We start from the raw sequence: 24,880 nt of genomic DNA on the forward strand, positions 1-24,880 counted from the left end.
TTCTTCAGTCAGAAAGAATGGTGAAATCATCATTAGAAACTGTTTGATACTCTTCTATGAAAACAAATTTGATAATCCAACTGAAATAAATACTTTTCTAGAGAAACATAGTTTATAATATGATCTCCATTAGAAGTAGAAAGCTTGAACACTGATTTTCACAGAAGACATTGACAAACTTACCAAGAAAGGATACCACATGTGTGAGGCTCACATGATACATGGTTTATAGAGGAATTTCTCCAGAATTCCCAGGCCCAGACAACAACATACTCCACAAATCATTTATACAGAAACACCTATAATGGTACTTAATATTTTTTCACATATAAGAAAATTAGGCTTTAATTTGAATAAATAAATTATAACACAGCAGCCTCTCTTATTTGGAGGATGTACTTTCCAAGACTGGATGCCTGAAATCACAGGAAGTTCCAAGCTCTCTCTATATTTTGTTTCTCTTGTACATACATGACTATGGCAAAGTTTAATTTAGAGGCTGGGCACACAAATGGAGACAGCTTTATTACAATAAATCATAGAAAAATTGGAAAACAATTATTTTTTCAATCCTTATTTAGCAGAAAATGTTCATTATTTTATTTAAAGGGAACACTGTGCTGTTTTCCATGGAAAATCAAAATTGGCAGCATAACCATCCCGGACCTTTGGGAACTTTATTAAATAAAATAAAATTTGTTTGAACACATAGCACTATGTGTTGAATGCTATGATACAATCACACCTGATCTAATCATGGAAACATGTAGGTGGTACATGTTGGTTAGCATATACACCATGGACAACTACTGTCTTTGGCAGTTGCAGTGGGAAGGTAAGATTTCTTCACATACTCATCACTTTTATGTTATGCAAAGTATATTAATTCATTATTTCTGGAATTTTTTAAAATATTTATTTATTTGACAGAGAAAGAGAGAGAGAGAATGGGTGTGTCAGAGTTTCCAGCCACTGCAAATAAACTCCAGATGTTTGCGCCCTCTAGTGGCTAACGTGGGTCCTGGGGATTGAACCTGGGTCTTGGCTTTACAGGCAAATGCCATAGCCATTGAGCAATCCCTCCAGGCCTATTTCTGGAATTTTCAATTTAATATTTTCAGACTGCAATCAGTCACAAGCAGCTGAAACTATGAGAAGTAAAATAGCAGGTAAGTGGGGACTACTATAAAATAATATTGAGCATAATCTAGTAACAATTAAGAATATTGCATTCCATGGCTAATTGGGACATATCCAAGGAATGAAAAGTAGATTAAGGGTTAGTAAATTCTTTCATAAAGTATACTATGTGTTACGAAGTATGAGGGAAGTGGGGGGAGTATGTATTATCTCAATAGAGTATCTTCAAAGGCAGTTGAAAGAATTTGACGTTTATTCCAAATTTATATGATAAACCAGGGAATGACACTAAAAGTATGCTAATTCAATTCTAAGCCCCTAATAATTCTTTCTTTAAACCATAGAAACACATGCCTTTTATTATTACATGGATTTAAAAATCAACACAAATCAATTTCAGACATTTCTTGAATACACACTATGAGAAATTTCTATCAAAGAACAGCATCTCTAATAGGCAATACCATTAGGATGTACACTTTCATTTTTAGAACAATACACAATGAGTAATTGAAAATAAATATTGCATAATTCACCAAACTTTATCCTTTCACAGTTCTTCACAATTTCAATTGTATTCCATCCACTCTAGAGTTGAATATAAGCACTCATATTTTAAGGACCCAAAGTGCTAAATCCTTCTCTTATTCCATTAGCATGGTCTTAAAACAATCTGTCATACCTGCTTTGAGGGTGCATGCCATAGAATTTTTATAAGTGGAGTTTTGAAGACTTATTTTCTACATTACCTCTGCTTCTACACAGATAGCTTGTGATGGTTCAATATTCTGATATCTCCCCCAACCCTGAAGAATCTGTGTTCCTCAGTAGCTGTGGTTGTTCTTACACTATTTAGGCTCAGGTTTTCTTTGCATAGTATCAACTCAGCCTCCTTAATTACAGGCTTGGGCCACAATTCCTGGTTTATTCTGATGTCTTTGAAAGCCAGTTTCAGTGGGTTTATTTTGTAAATCTAGGCTTCTAATTACTAACTATTTTAGATAGCCAATGTTAATCACTGTACTTTAAATAAACATGAGGTAAAATGGAATGTGGGGAATGGTTTAAGGATGTGTTCAAGTTAAAAACACTACATTCAGATTTGGTTTGGCATCTTTTGCTATATAAGCTAAACTGGTATCATCCAAAATACAACCATTCTTGGTAACATGACTATACACATGTAACAATATCCTCTGGTTCTAACTAGTAGCTAAAGAACCTAGCAGAATCTATTTTTGAACCTATTTGTCAATACAAACAGTTAAGCAGAATTAAAGTGTTAAATACATTGTAATTCATAGGCTTCTTCTACTAACATATATATGCTGTAGACAGTATGATCTGGTTTCCTGATATATTTAACATCCACGACAGTGCACAAATAAGCAAAAGCCAAATCACTGGGACAAGTAAGTTATGGGTGGCCAGGCAGGAGCTACAGCATCTGTTCACCTTCAGATCAGAGAAGGCATATCTTCATGGGTGGTAAATCAACATAGAGAACAGCAAGTTTCTCCTGAAGGAAGAATTTCCAGATTATAGTTGGAGAATGGGAGAGGTCAAAGGGCTAGCACATGAAGAAACCATCTCTACCCAGCCTTAAAAACAGAAACAAAGCCAGGATACAACCAGTCAATTAAAAGATAAACCCAAAAGTTCACAGACGATCTATGATATGCTGCTATCCCCTATATACAAAGTAGAGCAGATACCAATACATTGCCAAAATGTCTGCAAAGGAAACTAGACAGTGGGCTACAGGTTCTCTATTTACACTAATATAAACAGATTTTGAGGTTGTCTGTACTATATGTGATTGCTGTAGGCATAGCAAATAATGTAAAGTGCCTGCTGGAGAGGGAATCATAGTGTCCCATTTCTAGGTACTCACCCGGAAGGCTTGAGAAATATCACCATGTTGTTGTCTCAAGAATCTTCCTTAAGGGAGAAACACTAGTGCTACCTCCAATAAGACCAAGAAACAGATTTCTCACTCTTTATTTTTTTTATTTTTATTTTATTTATTTATTTATTTTTTTTTTTTTTTGAGGTAGGGTCTCACTCTAGCCCAGGCTGACCTGGAATTCTCTGTATTCTCAGGGTGACCTCAAACTCACGGCAATCCTCCTACCTCTGCCTCCTGGGTGCTGGGATTAAAGGCAAGCACCACCACACCAGACTTAGATTTCCCACTCTTTTAAAAATTTTTTTTGTTTATTTTTATTTATTTATTTGATAGCGACACAGAGAGAGAGAGAGAGAGAGAAGAGGCAGATAGGGAGAGAAGAGAGAGAATGGGCATGCCAGGGCCTCCAGCCCTGCAAAAGAACTCCAGGCACATGCACCCCCTTGTTCATCTGGCTAACGTGGGTCCTGGGGAATTGAGCCTCGAACTGGGGTCTTTAGGCTTCACAGGCAAGTGCTTAACCACTAAGCAATCTCTCCAGCCCTAGATTGCCCACTCTTTATGTCACTATTAGTCACACATACCCAATGTGTTTAAACAAAGAAATGCAATCTTGGATTAAAAAAGAACAATTATTGCAGATGATTTGATTGTGTACTAGGTGTCAATGGTACAATTCACTACATAAAGCAGCAAGCCCTAATACTAACCTATGAAAACAACTATGTTCATTTACTATATGGTATTGAATTAGAGTATACAAAGAGAGATGAAACATCATTTTCAATAGCAACAATAGGATAAAATAGGAATAAGTTTAGCAGGAAATGTACAAAACCTATGTCAGTGAAATATTGAAATTAGTCCTAGGAGACAGAAAGATTGAAGTTTGCTTGTGTAAAGATGCTTGAATCAACATTACAATGATGAAGTTCCCTATATGTTCATTAATTTATAAAGCTATTGAAATGCAATAAGATAAAAACCCACTTGTTTCTCCCCTTGCAATGTAATCTTTCTGGGGATTCCTACTAAGACCAGATATAAAACTGTCAGTCTCTTTCCCAGATGGAAAGACTGTTCAAAACTCGAGTTAATATTTTCTACATTCCTATATAAGGAAATGTTATCTTCCTTGTGGAAGCTTAAGTTAAATATTAGGTCTCATGCTAGGCACTTTTGCTACACCACAACCCTTCACATTCCCAGCCACACTTGCATATGGAGTATCAGAGATAGCTCATTGAGCTTGGTGTTCTTTTTTTTCCTACTTAATGTAATTGAAAACTGGATTTTCTCTGTCTTTCAGTTATGCTGAGAACTTAGGGGTTGTATATAGTTTTATCCTTTACTCTCATTGTTTCACCTTCAAATCTCCAATCCCAATCACATTCACAAATCACTAACAGTATCATCAGTAACTTTTCTTCCAAGTAAAGCCATAAATTTCAATGGTTGGCTTATTATTCTTAGCATTATTTGTAATAGCCAAAAATAAAACAGATCCTCCCAATTCACTAACAGGCAATTTCTTAAATAAACCAAGAGGTCATCATCCTCTGATGTATGATAAACTCCTTAGGTAACAATGTACATCATAAACAAAGGCCAATAACAAGGACAATGTCAGAACACAGCACATTCCACAGCAGCAGAACTAGGGCTTTTCATGACTGTACACAAGATACACTATGTGGCTAACTGCCATGCCCACCTCGACAGAATCAAAAGCCATTTCCTGAAGTTAAGCTAAGATTCTGAGAGCTTCACTGCAGCCTTTGTTCTGAACATGCAATATGTACACTGGTAAGTGTGCAATCATACCATGCAACAGCAATGAAGGCTACCTGAAATACCTCTATTCAAATTCTATGCTATTGTAAGTTATAAACTACGGAGATCCTATCATGCATACAATATTTTCTGCTCTTTTATAGAAAACAAAGACTGGATATTTTCTTATATTTCCTCACCATGTAAGTATCAGAGTAATATATCATTGGATTGCACTGTGCTAGAATGTCTGATTTTAACAATTGTTGATTTGCATTTAATTTAAAAATCAAAAAATAATTTTTGTTTGAGATTAGGACATAATTTCAAATAATTTCTATTTTGGCACTAAACATACTTCTCTATTTTGTACCAGGTATTTATGAGAATCAATATTCTCAGCATTGATAATTGTAAAAACAAACACAAGATCAACCCAGGCTGAGGATATGGTTCAGCAGTTAAAGGAAACTGCTTACAAGCCTGTCAGACTGAATTTGAATCTCTGGAACCAAGCAAAATTGGACTCAAGTTTGAGCATGTGTCTGTGATCCCAATGTGTCTCTAGCAAGAGAAAGTGAAGCCAAGAGGATCTGAAAACCTGGCGGCCAGCTAAAGAGGTACACATGATGCACATGGGATGTAGAAAAGCAAAAGGAGACCCTATCTCAAAAAGAAGGCAGGCAGAAATAGAGGACAAGCACCCCAAGATTGTCCTCTGAAATCCACATGTTTACCCATACACACATCCACACATATATACGACAGGCACAAACAATATATATTTATGAATATGAATACATGTGGTATATAATAAATATATGATATATAATAAATATATAGTATATATGTAGACTGAAAAATGTTGAAGGTGCTACATCCTGCAATATCAAATATTCACTCAAGGTTTAATTATTTTTTCTTTCTTTTTAAAAATTTTATTTATTTATTTGCCAGCAGAGAGACAGAAATAGGAGACAGACAATGAGAAAATAGACATACCATGGCCTCCAGGCACTGCAAATGAACTCCAGATGCACATGCCCCTTGTGCTTCTGGCTTACATGGGTCCTCAGGAATCAAACCTGTGTCCTTTGGCTTCACAGACAAATGCTTTAACAGCTAAGCCATTTCTCCAGCCCTTTTTAAAATTTTAGTTATTTATTTTCCAGCAGAGAGAGAGAGAGTGAAATAGAAGAGGAACAGATAGAGAGAGAATGGAGATTTCATTCTTTATGTAAAAATAAACAAGCACATCTATTTCATCTACCTGAAATTTGCTTTTGTCTTTAATAAATGCTAAAATTATATGTAGACTAAAGAATTATTTAAAATAAATTTCTTTATGGTTAATAAATAAATGATTTGTATACTTATTTTATATACCTATGTACCTGGGTTATGTAAATTTATCAGGTAAAAAGGGGTCATGAGAGAACAGTTTAAAAAGCTCTAGCATACAGCATGTGCCAGGTAGATGGGACAGTACTGAATAAAGAAGGCCTGGAATCAAGTTGATGCAGCAGGTCCAGGAACCTTCAGTAACAAATTTCATATCACATCCAGAAACATAAGAAGACAAGCACAGGCTGAGCAATCTCTAGGTCCTCTGCTCTTGTAGCAGGCTGTCTCCAAGAGAGTCAGAAGCCCTTTGATCCATCTAGTTCCCATCGGAGAGAAGAAAGCAACCAATATGATAAAGTAAGTTACATAAAATTTGAAACTAAAAATATATATGAATTATAAAAGAAATATAATGGCTTTGTTGATAACAAATTGAAAATTATGAAAGCAAAAAGAGATTATAAATCCTCCCCTTCATGGTTAGATAATGAATGCATTGTTACATAAGGATATGGTAAAGGGACCAAGGATTGCAGTACTAGAAACAGATGATTTTATCACCAGATATTACCATTAGCAATTCTGCAGGCCTAGAGAACTCAGAAGGAGAATCTTCATAACAGGAAGCTCCATCTATCCCCCGAGACCTTTGATAGGGCCATGACATGCTACAGTGGGTGGTCTGGCATGAGCCAGGCAGCAGCAGGATGGCTATGAAATGACAACGACTGTGCACTGACTTAGTCTGTGATAAATGACCTTCCTTTGAGGAGACACACAGCAATCTGATGCCAGCAAACAGCTGCCAGTGTCATGGCAGTCTTCTTTCAAGAAACAGTGACAGATGACAGGGGTACTCCTCATCAACTCTCCACATGAGGGAAAAGGTGCAATCTACCCAAATCCCTGAAAACACAACACCTGTCAGAAATGTGCTAAGCTGACATTGTGCAATGCAAATCATTTCTTTTCTGAACTAAAGTGGTAGGAATGCATATTTGCCTAAATATCCCCCTGAGGATGTTTGCCAGAATTTGGTGCTGCAATTGTCATTCTAAAATATTAAAAACCAAAGACAGAAATAGCCAGAATGGCTGTGAAACACAGAAACAAGGCCACAAACATCAGAAGAATATTTGGCTCATGTCAACAAAGTCAATGAGTTTGGGAGAACAGCAAGCTCCCTTGGTAGAGAGGGGATGGCAGAACCCTTGTCACTATGGCAATACCACATTCCCAGTACTCCTCAGAGACATCTGGGATCAGGTGCTATGCTGCTATGTGACTCTATAGCTGATGGTGCCGAAGTTAAGCAACTTTCTTCAGTTCATTAAGCCGTTTTAACATACAAAATTTCAAAGCAGAATAAAACAGTTAATATTAGCTAAAAATATGCACCAGTTAATCGTATTGGGGCGTTGCAAAACAGTTTGTTTTCATAGACTGCAGATCACTGGTAACACTTGTTCAAATCTGTACGCTAGGTAACAACAATCCCCAAGACATTACCTTGAAGTATACTTCTCTACAAGATGTTAGCACGCACGCACACACACACACACAGTGTCATACTCAAAGAATCCAAGGGCACTCCCAAGGAAGCATGATCAAAGAAGGTTTCTTCTTGGAACCCATTCTATGTTAATATATGTCTTGAGAATCTGTAAGAGAAAGTAGCACTTCCTATTCATTATTCCAGAGAATATTTTACAGAATGTTAGAGCCACACATTGGGTCATGATACACAGAGATATTTCTTCCTACCCATAACTTATGGCTAACCCTACAATGCACAACCCATATACCCCAACAAGAAGGGTCCCTGTGGAGGGGGTAAGACAGGGAGGAGAGGAGGCTAACAATGGTACCAACTTGACTGTATTCACTGAGTAAAAATGTAATAAAATAAAATAAAGCAATAGAGATAAGCATTAGTGGTGGCCATCCCTGGGGCTAGAAAGTTTCTACAAGCTTTCACCTTAACACACACACACACACACACACACACACACACACACACACACACACACACAAAACAACAACAATACTACTAAACTATTAGGAATATTAGGAATTCATTCTTTTCTGGAAGGTGTTGGTCATTCACAGTATCCATTTGGGGGGTGGAGTCCAAAGCACATGATCATTTTGTTCTCCATAAACTGCCTCCAATTCCACTTCTTCCAACACACAATATAGTGGGAGAATGAGACATAAAATGCAAAATGCCAAAAGTCACAATTATAAGAATTCATAACTCATAGAGAATAAAGAAATATTTCTATTAATTTCATTCTGAAAAATAGAATGAACGTTCATATCCTAAAGTGCTTATTATCATCCCTCCAAACAAATCTCAAATGAGTCCAGTCCCATCAATGTCTTAAAAGGTTTGTAGAATAGCAGACTCTCTCATTTTTTCTTTTCTATCAATTTGCTTCTCTTCCCAAAAGCATTCGTCTAAGGAATGAGTACTTTCAAAGCTATAGATAGATATTTGTTTATTTTTAAATACATAGCAGTTTATTGGATGCTTTATATATAATATTCCATTTATATAAGAATACTGAGTAACTTTCAGATAGGCAAATTTTATTATTTTATAGTGTATGTCTAATTCCACATTTCTAAATAGAATCCCAGGATTCAGTAACTAAAAGCTTAGAAATATACTGGTTCAGGGGTAAGACAGCAAAAATATTTTCTTTACAGCCTCAGGCAAGTCAGATGGCCTCTCCTAGGTTGTCACTGTTATGGTTTACTGTTCCTATCAACACTGAAACGCAATGGGGATAACAGAGCATGTATATTTGGGGCCTTCAATGGGTGATTAGTTGATGAAGGCCCCTCCCTCATAAAACAGGTATTACATTTAAGAAAATGACTTCACACAGTATTCAGCTTTTTTCCCTCTTCTACTGTAAAAGCTGTTCCTCCCATGGGAGGGCCATCTTGGAAAGAGAAGTCAGAATTCTAAACACTGATCTTGCCAGTTCCCTGATCTCCCAGTCTCCAGAGCTGTGAAAGTAATCAGACCTTCACTTACCAGGAGGACCATTGTGAGGAGAAAAAAATGAAATAGGTAAGTGAAAGTGTTTTGAAAGAGTAAATTAGTATATAAATGGAAGTTTCCATTATCTTAAATCAAAATCACGAGAGAACATAGGCATTTTTCATCTTAACTGCATACCATAAACAAATTTGAACTCTGAAAATGAAATAAGCCCAAAGTAAAATGTTAGGAATGACAATGAGTCATTTTTCACAACAAAGATATTGATTTTCCATAGATGTCCTTTCCTGGTGCATGTAAAGGCCTGTATCTATCAATGTCAGGGCCCCTGTTCTGACACCAGGCATAATTACAACCAGTCATACATCTGCTTTGCTCAAATTATTATCAGAGCCTGCAGTCACTGTTTCCTTCATATCCCCAGTGGGATATAACAGGATTTGAAGTAAATAGCACTGTTACCAAGGCATTTTCTTTAATTAATTTTAAAAAATAAAAGCCATTTTCAAGTACACAATCTAAGCTTACGTTTTGGGCTACTTTTGTACTTTCCTTTTCAAAATCTTTTGTCCTTTTCCAATCACGATATAAGCAATGAATTCAAACATATTCACTGACTGAAGACTACCTGACTATTTACTTCTTCAGAGAGAGAAGCTTCGAAGGTGGCAAAAATAACTGTGAGATCTCCTTTAAACATTCATATTATTTTTAACTCTCAACAAAAGCTATACTATGCCAATGTTAATGTTCTGGTCTCAGATATTGTTATGGGATATCCACACTGGGGAAGGAAATAAATGAGGAAACTATACTATTTTGTGACCCTTTAACTTTTTTAAAAATAGTTTTACTTGTGAGAGGCAAAGAGAAAGAGGCAGACAGAAAGAGACTGAATATGGGCACACCAGGCTCTCCTGCCATTGCAAGCCAACTGCAGATGCATGCATCATTTGTACATCTGTCTTTACATGAACACTGGGGAATAAAAACCGGGCTGTCATGCTTTGCAAACAAGGGCCTTTAAACACGAAGCCATCTCTCCAGAACCATTTAAATTTTTTTGCACTTTTAAAATTCTAAAAATAAAAGAAGATTAAAAAGAAAAAAAAAACAAATGAAAATAGAACCCTTATATAACCACAAGTCTATGAATGAGACCTTGAGAAATTAACCATTTGCCTAAAGTCAATTATTACTACCAAATTACTAAAAATATCTATGGATTATTCATAAAAATATGATAATATTTATAATAAGAAAAAGAACAGCTAACATACTTTGTGGTAGTCTTCCCTAAATTATAGTCATATTTAGGAAAGAGCTAAGAAGTTGGTAGAGAATAAATTAATATCCAGTCAAATGTATAATAAATGTCAAATTCTGTTTTCCATTGTTCATGAGAAAGTGGGATTGCCACGGTATCTCTCACTGGCTGAGGAGCCCAATTTAACAGAGTGGTGAAATGAAGATGATACACAGTACACAGCATGACTTCATGTGGCAGAATGAAAGGCGGAAACTAAGGTGCAGGGAGGGGAGGAAAGGGACATAGGATGAATCCATGACAGACTGGCTGGTCAGTAGGAAAAATTTCAGGTTTCTTTCAGTCCAGTGATGGTGGGCCCTGCCAGGCACAGGCTGGAGCCTTCAGGAGAAAGGCCTGAGCTTCCAGGCATGGCAAAGGACCCCTGGGCTACAGGAGGCCACTCCCTCTCCAAGCCCAGCACTCCTGAACTTAGGCTCTGCCCATAGCCCTGTACCTTTGGCCAGTTGCCTAGGAAACTCCTTATCAGCCAGCAGCCTTCACACAGTCCTGACACCCTAGATCACCTGAATCCCTGCCATTGCCTATGTGCTAGAATGAATGTCCCTATATGCTAATTAGGCAACAGAAATGAACTTAGTATGTCCAATCCCCTTAGCGTCCTCCCCCCCCCACCTTCAGATGCTTATAAACCCATTTTCCCTGACAATAAACTGAGAGAACTGTTCATCTAAACTCGTTCTGAAAGTCCTTTACTTTGACACGCTTACCCATCCCGGTTGCCTGTGTGCTTTTGGAGAGTACCAAGGCCAGCCCCTGGAACAAGCACCCAGGAACTCACAGCTGGCACCTGAACAAGGACCCTATGAGATGGACAGGGTAGGTGAGTGCTTTCCCAGAGGCACTGGGAAACATGGACCCATGTGGCCTTGCCTCCATGTTATTGAGGACTGCCAGGTTTCTTTTTTTTCCTCCTTGATTTTTGGTTCATGCCATCACGTGGAACCAGACATGACTAACTGAAGTTCTTTTGGCCAAGGCCACTTTTCGGTATTGACTGAAGGCCAGCCGTCCTCTGCCTGGACCCCGACAGCCCATTGGGTGTTAGCAAAAACCCTCTATTTCTCTTTCCTCCATCAGATGGAAGCTATTTTTCTCTTTTTCCTCCTTCACTTTAATATTGTTTCCTACCTAAAGGAATCACAGATTCATAGATTACAGGCTCTCCTGAAAAGTAAGGGAATTAAGCACCCCCAGAGGGAGGCAGGCTCCTTTTGGAAAGTCCTCGAGGTCATCCCCTGGATGATTTTTAGGCATCCATGTGGCTCAGACATGTGGACCCTCATAGCTTATCTGGCTAGGAAATGAAAAGCTCAGGAAGGTGTTATGAAAATATAGACACAAGGTATTATATCAATTAAGATGATTTCTACAGCAGCTAATATAAACTCTGATAGACAGGCTTTAACAAGGAGTAAGTGTAATTTTTTTTTTCGTTAACTTTGTATATTTCTGTGTATTCATAATTTCCCAGTGGATTAAGTGTAATGTTTTATATAACAAACAGCACTTGATGGTTGTTGAGGGACACAGCTAGGTCTTTTAAGACCCAGAGTGTCTTTCAATCTCTACCCTGCTGTATACATTAAGGCTTCATACTGAAGACATGATACCGTGGTAGATCACAGCTACAACTGAAACAGCACCCTTCCTCGGGCCTTGTGAACCCAACTAGACCAAATACTACACATTGCTGAACTCATTGCTTGTAATGGGCAATGGAATTATCATTATTGGATATGCTATAATCTGGACTGGTTGATGACTAAAATATTCATCTGAATTTTTTCAGATAACACTGAAAAGTCTAGGAGTAAATCAGCTGCTTTTGCAAAGATGCCAGGACAAGTTTTAAATGATGAGTAAGAATTGAATTAAGGAAGAAGAGAAGGAGGAGTATCTCAAGCAGGGACAAACATGACTGTGACTTGGAGGCAAGCAACAAAGTAACGAGTTCAGAAGGGGCACCAATAGTAAAACTTAGGTCCCTAGATACTTGATCTTAGGTGAAATCTATGCAAGGAGAAGGAATGTACCATTATCTTACAACATCCCTAAATTCACTTTCTAACATATCTTAGCAGAGATAGAAAAAAGTCTTCCTCTGAGACACAAGCACATGTAAGAAGCAATTTAAAAATATTGAAACCTTTGAAGATCAGAGTATATTTAGTCTATGAAATACTGGGAGAGTAATTGTGGTAGTTTGTCCTGATAGATTCAGAAGTTTATTAAAACTTGTAGCTATTTCTCCAGCAGCTTGGCTGGAAGAGGTGTTACTGTGGACAAATCCTGGGGTCCAGCCCTAAGGTGTCACCGGGGGTGGATCCGAATTCCACCCTAAGGAATGAAGAGTGCTTGAGTTCTGCCTGGTTCCCTGCTGTTTGTCTGTTTTGCTCTAGCTTTGGATGGTGGGTGTTGCAGTCTGGTTCGCATTGCTGTTAGAAATCACCCAACCAAGAGTAGCTTCTGGGAAAAAGAGATTTATTTTGGCTTACAGGCTCGAGGGGAAGCTTCACGATGGCAGGGGAAAACGATGGCATGAGCCGAGGGTGGACATCACCCCCTGGCCAACATAAGATGGACCACAGCAACAGTAGGGTGTGCCCAAACACTGGCATGGGGAAACTGGCTATAAAGCCCATAAGCCCGCCCCCAACAATACACTCCCTCCAGGAGGCCTTAATTCCCAAATATCCATCAGCTGGGAACCTAGCATTCAGAACACCTAAGTTTATGGGGGACACCTGAATCAAACCACCACAGTGGGTTTTCTATTTTATTTTCACCATTATGGAACTTCCCCTGGATCTATAAGCTTCAATAAATCTCATTCCTCCTAAAACTGTATCTGGTCTGGAGGTTCATCCTAGCAGCATGAAGCTGACTACCACAGAAAAGATGGCTTACAATAATTTATTTAAGCACATTAATAAAAGAGAAAAAGATGAAAGTGCTTACAGTGTCTAGGTACACAAAATGGTGGTCAGCATCATTAATTTATGTCTTTCTTATTTTTTGCAATATATTATTCCTCTAAGGAAAATGATTTCCTTTTCTCAGACATTGTTCCATAGATTTTTTTCTTTATGTATATAAGTATTGAATGAAGAGCAGAAAACAAATGGAAACATATTATAAATCCTTTATTCTGATCTATTCATCAAAGGATATGCACAGAATATCCTTTCTTCGTGCATGTTTCATAATTTTTTTTATTATTGTTTTATTAATTAGTGTTGTACTCAGTGGATACAGTCAAGTTGGCACCATTGTTAGCCTCCTCTCTGTCCTCCCGCCCCCCTCTAGCCCTTCCTTGTTGAGGTATATGGGTTCACACATTGTGGAGTTAGCCCTCAGTTATTGGTATGAGGAAATGACTCTGCGTATCATAACCTAACTTTTTATCTGCAGTTTTGTTATCAGTATTTTCAGTTACCTCAATGTGAACTCTGGTTTGAAAATATTGTCAAAAATCACAGAATTAAACAATAATTTTCATATTTCATGTCATGAATAGTATAAGGATATCTCCTGCCAACCTCCTCAATCACATTTGGATTATGAGTTTTCCTTTTGTCCAACATGTCTGTGCTCTATATACTACTTTCCTACAGTTATTTATAACCCCCTGTATAATTTGTCCACTGTAACAGTGTCAACATGTTTGTGTTGATGATGTCACTCTATATGGTAGCCTGAAACTGCCTCACAATGCCCATGGACCTCAAATCACTTTATCACATATGGACATCATATCATCTACAGTATAGGAAGAGTACTGAGTGCAGTGCAATAAAATATTCTGAAGGGCAGAGAATGAGAGAGATACCATATATGCATAGTGTTTTATATCATGTTTTAACATTGCTCTATTTGATTATCAATTATTGTTAATCCCTTACTGTGCCTAATTTTGAGAATAAACATCATATATATGCATAAAGATGAAAATCTATCTACACACACACACACACACACACATATGGGTTGTTCCTATGAAAAATTTCAAGTACCATTGAAAGTCATAGAATGTACCTTCCACAGATAATAGGATATTGTTACATATATTATCTATACTTAATATTTCAAAACATTTTATTTAGATTAAGGAAAATTATTTTTTATGGGATGAGTAGGGTGTTGTTTCAATAGTTTATTTCATTGCATCCTGGGCATCCCTCTGATGACATTTCCTTATCTATTAGTGAGATTGATTTCACTACGTTGTTACATAGTTTAGTCCATATTTTTAGTCCATATTCTTTACTTTCCTATGCTATATAGAAGCCTTTTGAAATATTCTTTCAAGAGCCACCAGACCTAGGTGACGTAAAATTAGAAATTATGCTTTTAAAAGACATTTCCAAATGAGAAAATGTTTGTACCTTCATAGGTAACACTATACAGACTCTATTATTAACACTATAATAGAATTTAGAAATTTAGGGCATGTTTGGGGAGAAATAAAAACTAACAAAAAAGGTAACTTCATATTAATAGTTGAGTTAACCATTTAACCCTAGGAACTACATTTTGAAGTAAGCTATGGTTCATTTTGCTTCCTAAATCACAAGGAATGGACACAGAAAATCAATTGCCCAATAGGAATTTCAGAAGACAGAGAAAGGAGATAGATTTCCTGTGCAACAGAGACTCACACAGTAAGCAATTTACTCTAGGCCATTTCAAAGCATCAAAACTTTGAAAAATCAGTGTATATTTAGTTTGACTGAAATGCTGGGAGAGTAGTGATGGCTCACAATGTTTATGTACCTCAGTTAAAAAGAAAAGCAAAGATGAAAGATCTTGCAATGTTTAGGTATGTAATGGGTAGGAAAGGGGAAGTAATTCAAAACACAATACCTGTTTATCTAACGACAACATACAGTAAATGTACTTAAAGTTGTATCTAACTCTTCTCTCTAGCATTTAACTTGATTTACCAGTTTTTATCTGCTTCCTACCTCCCTGTCCAACTTGGGAGTGCTGTTATTAGAGTGGGTCTCTATTTTATCTTTTGGATTCCTTTACTGACAAACATTATTAGAGTTTCATCTTTAATTTCACTGCAGAATATTTGAATGGAAAGGAATAGGAAACTTGGCTACAGGAACTCTCAAATTTAATCTTGCCTACAGTCTGATTCCTGCAGGGTGAATAGCACCATCTGATCTCACTGGCACTTTCAACTGCAAATCCAGGTTCATTTCAAACTGAATACAACATATTTGTCATCACCACACTTTCTTCTGGAAGGACACTGATACCAAATGGCTATCGGTTGGTGGTCTGAAAAAGATAGCTCATGGAAAATGAAAATTCTTCTCTAAACCAAAACAACTCATCTTACATATCACCTGTCTTCAGTTTTTGCAGGAGAATAGTATTGCTTTCCACGATTTGATCTTCTAGTAATCCATGTAGGTAATAATAAAGAAATAAAAGATTATTTACTCCCTGCTTGCTTCTGGAAAGACTAACATAGTTCAAAGATTTCAATGATAACTTTTCCCAGCAGGAAACGAGAAAACATATTACAATCAATCAATGATATTGTTGATTCTCAGGATAAGGCATGCATTCCACCATTCTGTCTGACTACTGTTCATTCTGGCATATAAAGCTGCCCAGCATCTCTGCTTGGCTTGGAAGAGTTTTCTTGAACTAATTCTAATCCTATAGAATTACCAACAGCATGACCAGAGGCTTTGTTAGAAATAGAAATTCCTGTGTCCTATGCCAGAACTACTGAATCAGAAATTATGAGGTAGGAACCAAAATTTGTGATTTATTTTTACCAGCCTTCCAGGTGATTTTTATATATGCTATTTTTCTTTTTTTTTCTTACCATTTTGTATAGAACTAAGAAGATGGAATAGTATCTTTCTGGGCAGGAAACTATAGTACATGCTGCAATCCAATAACTACCATGATGTAAAGCTTATTTGAATTTGTATTCTAATATAAAATGCATTTCTGTGATTATCTTTTCTTTGATCTATTATATTTGGTGACATTGTCTAAGATTTCACATACACTTAAAAAGATTTATGTCTTTTGTGTCCAAGTTAAAATAGACACAAGGTAAAAATAATAGTTTAAGAAAAAAATATAATTAAAAAACCACTATAGTGCTCACAAAACACACATCATTATAAACTGAAGACTTATTTAAACAAGGAACCAAGATCAAAATCTTTTATAATTTTTAATTTTAAATTTATTTTTGCGTATCTTTATGTCATTGGTAGATTTGATTTGGCTGGGTCTCTTTAATGGGTTGATTCCCCCACAGAATCTACATATGTGGCTAATAAATGCTTAATAAATAGATATCAATTTTTCTTCCTAATATATGAGAAAATGAATTTGCTGAATCAGAGTTAGAAATTCTTATACAAGAAATCAAAGGTATACTGAGGAGAATGAAGCATTAACTGACAAGCACAAAAGTATACATAGTCAAAGTGTTTAAAAAGCAAACAGGTGGTAAATAAAGGGATTTCTATTTAGAATTCTAGTGAATTACAGAAAATTCCAATAAATAAATTCTCTAAACTGAGTATGACATTTTCCTCAGGTGAACCATAGAATATTTCTTGAGATATATAAAATGAAAGAATAAAGCTTTCAACTCTAATCATAGATTTAAAAACATTACAATAGTTTTTAAATTTTAGTGTTTGTATAGTATGTGATTATAGTATATGATGTGAGCATATGTGTGGGACATGTATATGTTTGTGTTGTAAAACCACAAACCCTACATGCATTTGGTGTAGAAGCCAGAGGAATAGATTACCTATACTTCCTAGCACATATCTGCCTTATTTCTCAAAGACAGGATTTCTCACTGAACACACAGTTCTGAGTTTTCAGTTAGATTGGTCGACCAAGGAGTGGCAATGATCCCACCACCACCTTCTAAGTGCTGAGATGAAACGTGCAGCCATGCCTGGCTTTTTATGTGAGCACTGAGGATCAAATTTAGGTACCCATGCTTGAATAGCAAGCACTCCAACCCACTGAATAATCTTCCTGGCCCAATATTTAAAACATTTTAATCTAATGATATTCTAACATATTTTTCACCAAGCACAGACATCCTTGTAAAGGTTCTAACATCCTTAGTGTTGGAAACTATATCTTGAACTATATTCAAGTAGTGAAAGACAAGAGTTACTAGAAAAATGCCCTTGAAATAGAAAACAAGTGACTTTAAGGATGAGAAGTCATTCATAATGCTTTCTTGCCAAATATGTATAACACTTGAGGAAACTGCAATAAAAGGGTGTAATGCAAAGATGAAATAAGGTCACAAAAGACACAAGCAGACCACTTTCAATTGCTCACAGGATATAAAAATGCCTCAATCACCAAGAGTAGCCTGTCCATCCAAGTCTTAACACAATAAAATTCATTGAGTTAGAGTGAGCAAGAATGAATTCCAACACATCCTATGGAAGTTGAAACTATGGACCAAAAGCTAACATCAGCCATTTCACAGGGATAAGCAGGGACACTCTATATCCACTGTAGAAAGGGAAAATTAAAATCTCTATGACCATTGAAAACATCAGAGAAGAGATTGTGAAGGAAACCCCTAGCTGTGTGGATGGGAGCTATCATGACACCATTCCAATATCTGCTATAAGATGACAAAGGCTGATGACCTGTTGCTACTGGGTTCCAACCAAGCCATTGACTTAGATGGAGGTTAGGAGGAGGAAGATATGCTGACTTTAGTCTTTAATATTTTTCATGTGATAGAAAGGGATGCTATTATTTTGCAAGGATATATACCAGAATATCATAAATACACATGTGTGTAACACTGCAAGGTAGTTTTCATTGTTCCCCTTCTCCACCTTCACACATAAAGGAAAGGATACTTGAACAAATTAAGTGTCTTTTCTGAAAACCATGTAGCAAGTAAAGATAAAGGTTAAAACTGAAACCTGTGTGTCTGGCATGAGACCCCAATATTTAAACCTCATTTCACTCAGCACACTCAACACAGAGTATCTTTATAACAAATGTGTCAGTTTTGCCTACACTGAGCAATTCTCCAACAACATTTGGGTCCTGTAATTCAACTAAATCAGTTTTCACAACATGTGCATGGAGAGATCACAGACTCCAACAAGTAGAAGGCTCAATCTTCTTTTATCTCCCACACTTAGATGATAATGACAAATCCTAGGTGTCACCTGTGATGTGACAAACCAACTATAATGATGGTCTCAAATACCATAATTTTCCTGGATCACTGACAGAATTGAGGGAAACTTTTTACTGACATAGATGGTTTATTATAAAGGATATTATAAGATATATGAGTACAGAGCAAGATGGAAATGGATAAGGGAAGGAAGGGTAGAATGAATACAGAGTTGCCTGTGTCCTCTCTCTGTAAACACCACCATGGCTATATCTTCATATGATCAGCAATTCAAAAGAACAGATACCAAGTCAATAATTCAGGCATCTTTACAAAACCTTCATCATGTAGATATAATCAATGGTTATCTCAATATCCAGCCCCTCTCCAATTCCCAGTAGATTAAGGACATAACTGAAAGTGCCAAGTTTTTAGTAAAAGATTGACCTCACTATTGACCAGACCCACTCAGAAGCCAAACAATAGTCATTCTGTAAGAACAAAAGATGTTCCCATTACACATGAGAATTGCAAGGGACTTGTATCATTTCAGAATTCAGAAACAAAAACAAAGACTCTCCTGTCCTGGTACCCTAGTACTGCAGAAATTAGTAGGATTTTCGAATCATTATGCAAATACTTTGCATGTATTTATAAATTGCACAGTAGCACAATTTACACATTATTTGGTGATGTTATAAGTAGTGACAATTAGTTTCAATTATTTGCTATAGCTATTACAATCTGCTGCTGCCTTCTATTTAATTAAACAGCCATCTGGTTTCAAGAGGTAAACAAATCATTTCATAAAAATGTTTATTTTCCTCATTATGTTAGTGATTTAAACGAATAATAATTCAAAAGGAGAGAATAAAAGGAGGGAAGAAAAAGGAAGACAATTTGCTGTATGTCAGTCCCATGTATACATTAATACCCACTTTGAATTCATTTTGTGATTTCCTTCTGTTCCATGGATTAGCTCTCTCTATAAGTCAAAATATTTCATCCCACACATGAAGAGCATTGTGTGTGAGTCCTTATATGGCAGTAATGATTAGCAGACAAGCTCAATATTTTTTCTAAGAGACTGAGTCCTTTTAAATCTTCAGAATAAATATTTTTAAATGTCACTTTTATCACTGCCATATGACTTACATATTTTTAAATCACCCTTCATTTCCAACAGCCATTGTATCAAAAGCTGGTTTATGAAGGAAAGACATTATTCATAATTTTGTAAGCTTGACAGTTTATATTTAAAATGATTCTCTGGAAATGTTAGTATTATGTCTAAAACAGGTTCTATTCTAAAGTATGAATAAAAATATCTTGCTTAGCATCTTTTTTCTTCTAATCCTACAATCTTTACAAGGTAGCATTGTTAATATAACATAAGGCATGTTACAAATTGATTTTAACAAAAGAAAATAAAATTTGCTTTGCATTGATAATTTACAAAATATTATGAAAAATTCTGCTTTTACATGTGAATGTGTGTACATGTGTTTATATATGTATAGGCAGACACATGTTTGCAGGTGCAAATGTGTTGAAATCCAGAGGTCAACTTTGGATATCTTTCTCAATTGCTCCCCACTTTTATTTTGAGCCAGTAATTCCCAGGAAGCTCTTTGCTTACCTCTCCAGTGCTAGGATTATAGGCACATGCACTTAACTTTTATATATGTTCTAGGAACATGAACTCAGGTCATCATGCTTGCACAGCAGGCACTTTTTCAACTGAGCTCTATCTGTAGACTGGGAGTTGTTTTCTATTTGTATTGATAAACCAAATAACTCTATACCATAGAGATCTCTAGGTTCACAGTGGTGCCTTTAGTCATAATCGATGAATGTCTAAGTAGGAAATGATCACAAGACTATGTCACCTGGTTCAACCATATATGTCTCAGAGTAGGAAAAGCCATACTCTCTTCCTCAGGAAAGCAACTTTCCCTTGGTAAGTATCATTTAATACTATGATGTCATCAGCTCATACCTTGATGATCTTGACAGATGGCCTTCAGGATGCGATGTCCCATGCCACATTTTCCATGATCAGGAATACAGATCCCTTCTGACACCAACCATCGGTGGCACATCGGATCCTCACAAGGAACAGCTTCTACCAAATGAGGGCACTGCCCTGTGGGCCCTGTGGATTCCATGAGCACATGGCGCTGTCTCATTTTAAATCCTGGAAGGAAAAAGAACAGAAGTTTCACAAGAGCTCACCTCATCTATTGAAGGGAAACACATAGCTCCTGGGAGTGAGATGAAGCTTGTATGTGAGCAGTTATATCTCTAGAACATGTGTTCTCTGGCTGTCTTACTTATGGAAGTGGAATGATAAGAAATGTAAAGGAAAAGAGAAAATAAAAAGGAATGAAATGTAAAGGAAAAGAGAAAATAAAAAGGAATGAAAGCATGAAATTGATTAATGGGGGTGAAAAGGCCCAAGTGAGGTCAGGGAAATAGATTAAGTAAAGGAAAGGTCTAATGGGAAACTTTCTTCAGGCTCCATCAGGTTGCAATAGGGCCTTCTTGGTCTGCATAGGAGTGGAGAGCAGGCCAGAATTTATTTGAGCTGCTCTCAGTTTGAGCAGACATGAAACCATCTTTTTGAACACTAAAAAAATTACATTCTGGGCTGGAGAGATGGCTTAGCGGTTAAGCGCTTGCCTGTGAAGCCTAAGGACCCCGGTTCGAGGCTCGGTTCCCCAGGTCCCATGTTAGCCAGATGCACAAGGGGGCGCACGCGTCTGGAGTTCATTTGCAGAACTGGAAGCCCTGGTGCGCCCATTCTCTCTCTCTCCCTCTCTCTGTCTTTCTCTCTGTGTCTGTTGCTCTCAAATAAATAAATAAAAATTAAAAAAAAATTATATTCTCACTTTCTCCCTCCCTCCCTCCCTCCCTCCCTCCCTCCCTCCCTCCCTCTCTCTCTTTCTCTCTCTCTCTCTCTCTCTCTCTCTCTCTCTCTCTTTCTCTCTCTGCCTCTTTCACTCCCAAATAAATAAAGTGTAGTTTTAAAAAGAGGCTGAAGAGATGGCTTGGTGGGTAAGGAGTTTGCCTGCAAAACTAAAGTATCCTGGTTCAACTCTGCAGGACCCAGATAAGCCAGCCAGATGCACAACACTTGCATCTGAAGTTCTTTTGCAGTGGTTGGAGGCCCTAGCATGCCCATGCCCATTCTCTCTCTCTCTCTCTCTCTCTCTCTCTCTCTTCCTCTTTCTCTTTCTCTCTCAAGTAAATAAAATCTACTTAAAAAATTAAAATAATGATAATAGCATGTAGTTTAATAATGGGTGACTCTGGCCTTAGCCCTTATTCCCATTTCTTTTTGTTTAAATAACATATTTTTTTTCTATACCATGTGTCATTTTAAAATTGGAAACACACCTTATATTTATAATTTTATTTCTTTATACTGAATGCTCTCCTTTTATTATTACTTTTAACATTATTTAGAAATTAAAATGTAAATCCAAGAAACTGTATTTTATAGAAAGTTTAACAATTATAGAGACAAAACAAATTTAAATTAATTAAATATTTAAGTCATAGCATATCTAGAAGATAACTTTAAAATTGTTGTAGTAAGTATAAACAAGCATAAAGCCAAAACCTTAGAGATGAATTATTTTAAATATCTTTTACACCTGATTTTAGAAATTTTGTATATTTTGTTGTTTATACATGTACTTTTGAACATTTAATGGACATAAATTTAGTTATACACATAAAGACAAGCTACATGAAACACAAACACAAAACAGTATAACAAGTGGCTGGTGATAAATGAACTAATTGATATTTAATTTATATGAGTAGTCATTTATTAGTCAATGCTACTATATCAGTAGTATAGACCAATATGTCAACGTAGCTACAAAGATCCTTGTAAATGCCAAAGAAATATTATAGTTTTAAAATTTGTCCATTGTCAGTTTTAAAATCAAATAACCACCTTAATTTTTACTCTTATAACACTAAGTAATCTTAAAGATAGGGCATCAGGTATAAGAAGTTAGAAGACATAGTTTTGTTTGTCTTTGGGAAAAATCTGGCATTGAGGGAGGGCAAATGGGAGAGAACAACTATAACTCAGGCGAGGGTCTTGTGATCCTTACTTTCTCTATCCATTATACTCTATTACCACTCCTATAGACCTTTTATCACTGTATGGTTTCGTGTTAAAGATCTAGTAGCTACCTGGACAATAATTAGAGAAAAGAAATGTCATACAACACATTCCAGGTAAGAGCATTTGTCTATGAGTGAGAAGATAAAATTCTGAATCAGAATCCATTATGTTCTGAGGGCCAGTCCAAGCAATAAGAACTTCGTGTGACATTAGGATTGAGACAGTAACTTATATAATAGAATCATGACTAATATTAATTATATATTTCTTAAAATTTAACTACATTATGTTTTAAAATGAGTTTGGACTAAATTAACAGCTTTATCTTCAAGAGTGTTTACTTTGAAAATAAACAATAAGTCATACTGCCTATATAAATCAACTCTTGTTATTGGACAAAGAGTATAAAAGTCTCTTGCCACTGCATATCAAGTCCAGACAAATGTGTTACTTGGTGCATCTGGCTTTACATGGGAACAAGAGAATTAGACCCAGGCAGGCAGGCTTTGCAAGCAAGTTCCTTTAACTGCTGAGCCATTTCCCCAGTCATCTATTTTTTTTTTGAAGGGTTTCCTATAACTAGCCTTAAAAGTTTCTATCTAACTAAAAATGACCTTTAATTTCTGATCTTCATGAAACCATCCCTTGAGTGCTAGCTAGAATTACAGGTGTGCATTCCCAGGTTACATAGTGGTAGTTGTGTTGGGTAATCTCAACTGTAGACTTAATTGGATCTACAACCACCTATGAGGTAAATTTCTGACCAGGTCTGTGAAGAAGTTTCTAGATTCGGTTAATTGATACGGGAGGGCTCACTCTAACTGTGGGTAGCTCTGGACAGAACAAAAAGAGAAAGTGAGTTGGCACCAGCACACATCTCTCTTTGATTCCCGAATATGGAATGAATGTGAATGCTTCCTCCCACCATGAGTCTTGTCAGATATCTGGTAAAAGAAATGAGAAAACTAATAGACTAAGCAAGCACTCTGTTATCTGAGATGCATTCCCAGCCCTAAGCCCTTTACTTTTTCTTTTCTCTTTCTTCCCTCTTTTGTTCTTTCTTTTTTCTCTCTCCTTCCTTCTCTCCTTCCCATTTTCTTCCTTCTTTATATCACTTATCAAAACCAATCTATTTGAATTTAAAATTTTCCCCATAGGCTCATGTATTTGAACACTTATTTTCCAGGTGGTGGCATGGTTTGGGAAGGTTGTCTAACCTTTAAGAGGAGAGACTTACTGGATAAAGGAAGTCACTAAGGGCATGCCTTGAGGTTGTATAGCCTGGTTCTACTTCATGTGACTCTCTGTTTCCTGACCATGGATTGAATGTGACCCACCAGTTCATGGTCTGCTGCCTTACCTTCCCTGTCAGGATGAGTTGTTTCTCCTTGAACTATAGGCTAAAATAACCTCTCTATGCTTAAGTTGCTTCTTGTCAAGTGTTTAGTCAAACAACAAACAAAATACATAACATGCTATTTGGAGGAACCACTTAGCCAATAGTCACTGCTTTCCCATGACATTAAAATTATAAGGCCAGAGCCAATGAATGATAATGGTGATAGTGGCTATGGCACTGAACCACATCTCTAACTCTGAATAACTAACTAGTCAAAAACTACAAAAAGGTTCAGGTCCCTCCATGTATCACCTCAAGGAGAGACATAGAGGAAATACAGGGCTCTAAAGAACACTAAATGAAGTGAAAATATAGGACATCTAAGCTCTTGCTGCCACATCACTTGAATGACATCAATTCTTACATGTAACGCCTGTGCCATGTTTATTTATTGGCATATGTTTATATTTATTTAGCTTTTCTCTTTGAACAAGAAATAGCATGTGTCCTCATGATTTACAGCTAGGCTACCAGCATTGACAGAAACACAGAAACAGGGCTCCTTATGGAGGGATTTGGGTGCCTTATTCCTAGAGCTTAATGCCACTGAGGGGCATATGCAGTTTTTCTCTATAAATCAAGATGCATCTATACTACTAGAAATCCCTAGGTTATATCTTATTAGTCAATAAATTCAGCTCTTATTTGTGCTGCTCTTGTCCTAACT

General features: G+C 36.6%; 1 protein-coding gene across 6 annotated transcripts in view; it reads right to left on the minus strand.

The window, feature by feature from the left end:
* Thsd7b (thrombospondin type 1 domain containing 7B) overlaps window positions 1-24,880 on the minus strand; it is a 797,324-nt gene that overhangs the window by 515,139 nt on the left and 257,305 nt on the right. For all 6 annotated transcript variants that reach the window (XM_045150956.1, XM_045150957.1, XM_045150953.1 and 3 more), the window contains one exon: window positions 20,670-20,867. In XM_045150956.1, coding sequence (XP_045006891.1) covers window positions 20,670-20,867 — 198 coding nt within the window. The remainder of the gene's footprint in view (window positions 1-20,669; window positions 20,868-24,880) is intronic.

The sequence above is a fragment of the Jaculus jaculus genome, chromosome 5 (assembly GCF_020740685.1).
Source record: "Jaculus jaculus isolate mJacJac1 chromosome 5, mJacJac1.mat.Y.cur, whole genome shotgun sequence".
In the NCBI taxonomy this organism is placed as follows: domain Eukaryota; kingdom Metazoa; phylum Chordata; class Mammalia; order Rodentia; family Dipodidae; genus Jaculus; species Jaculus jaculus.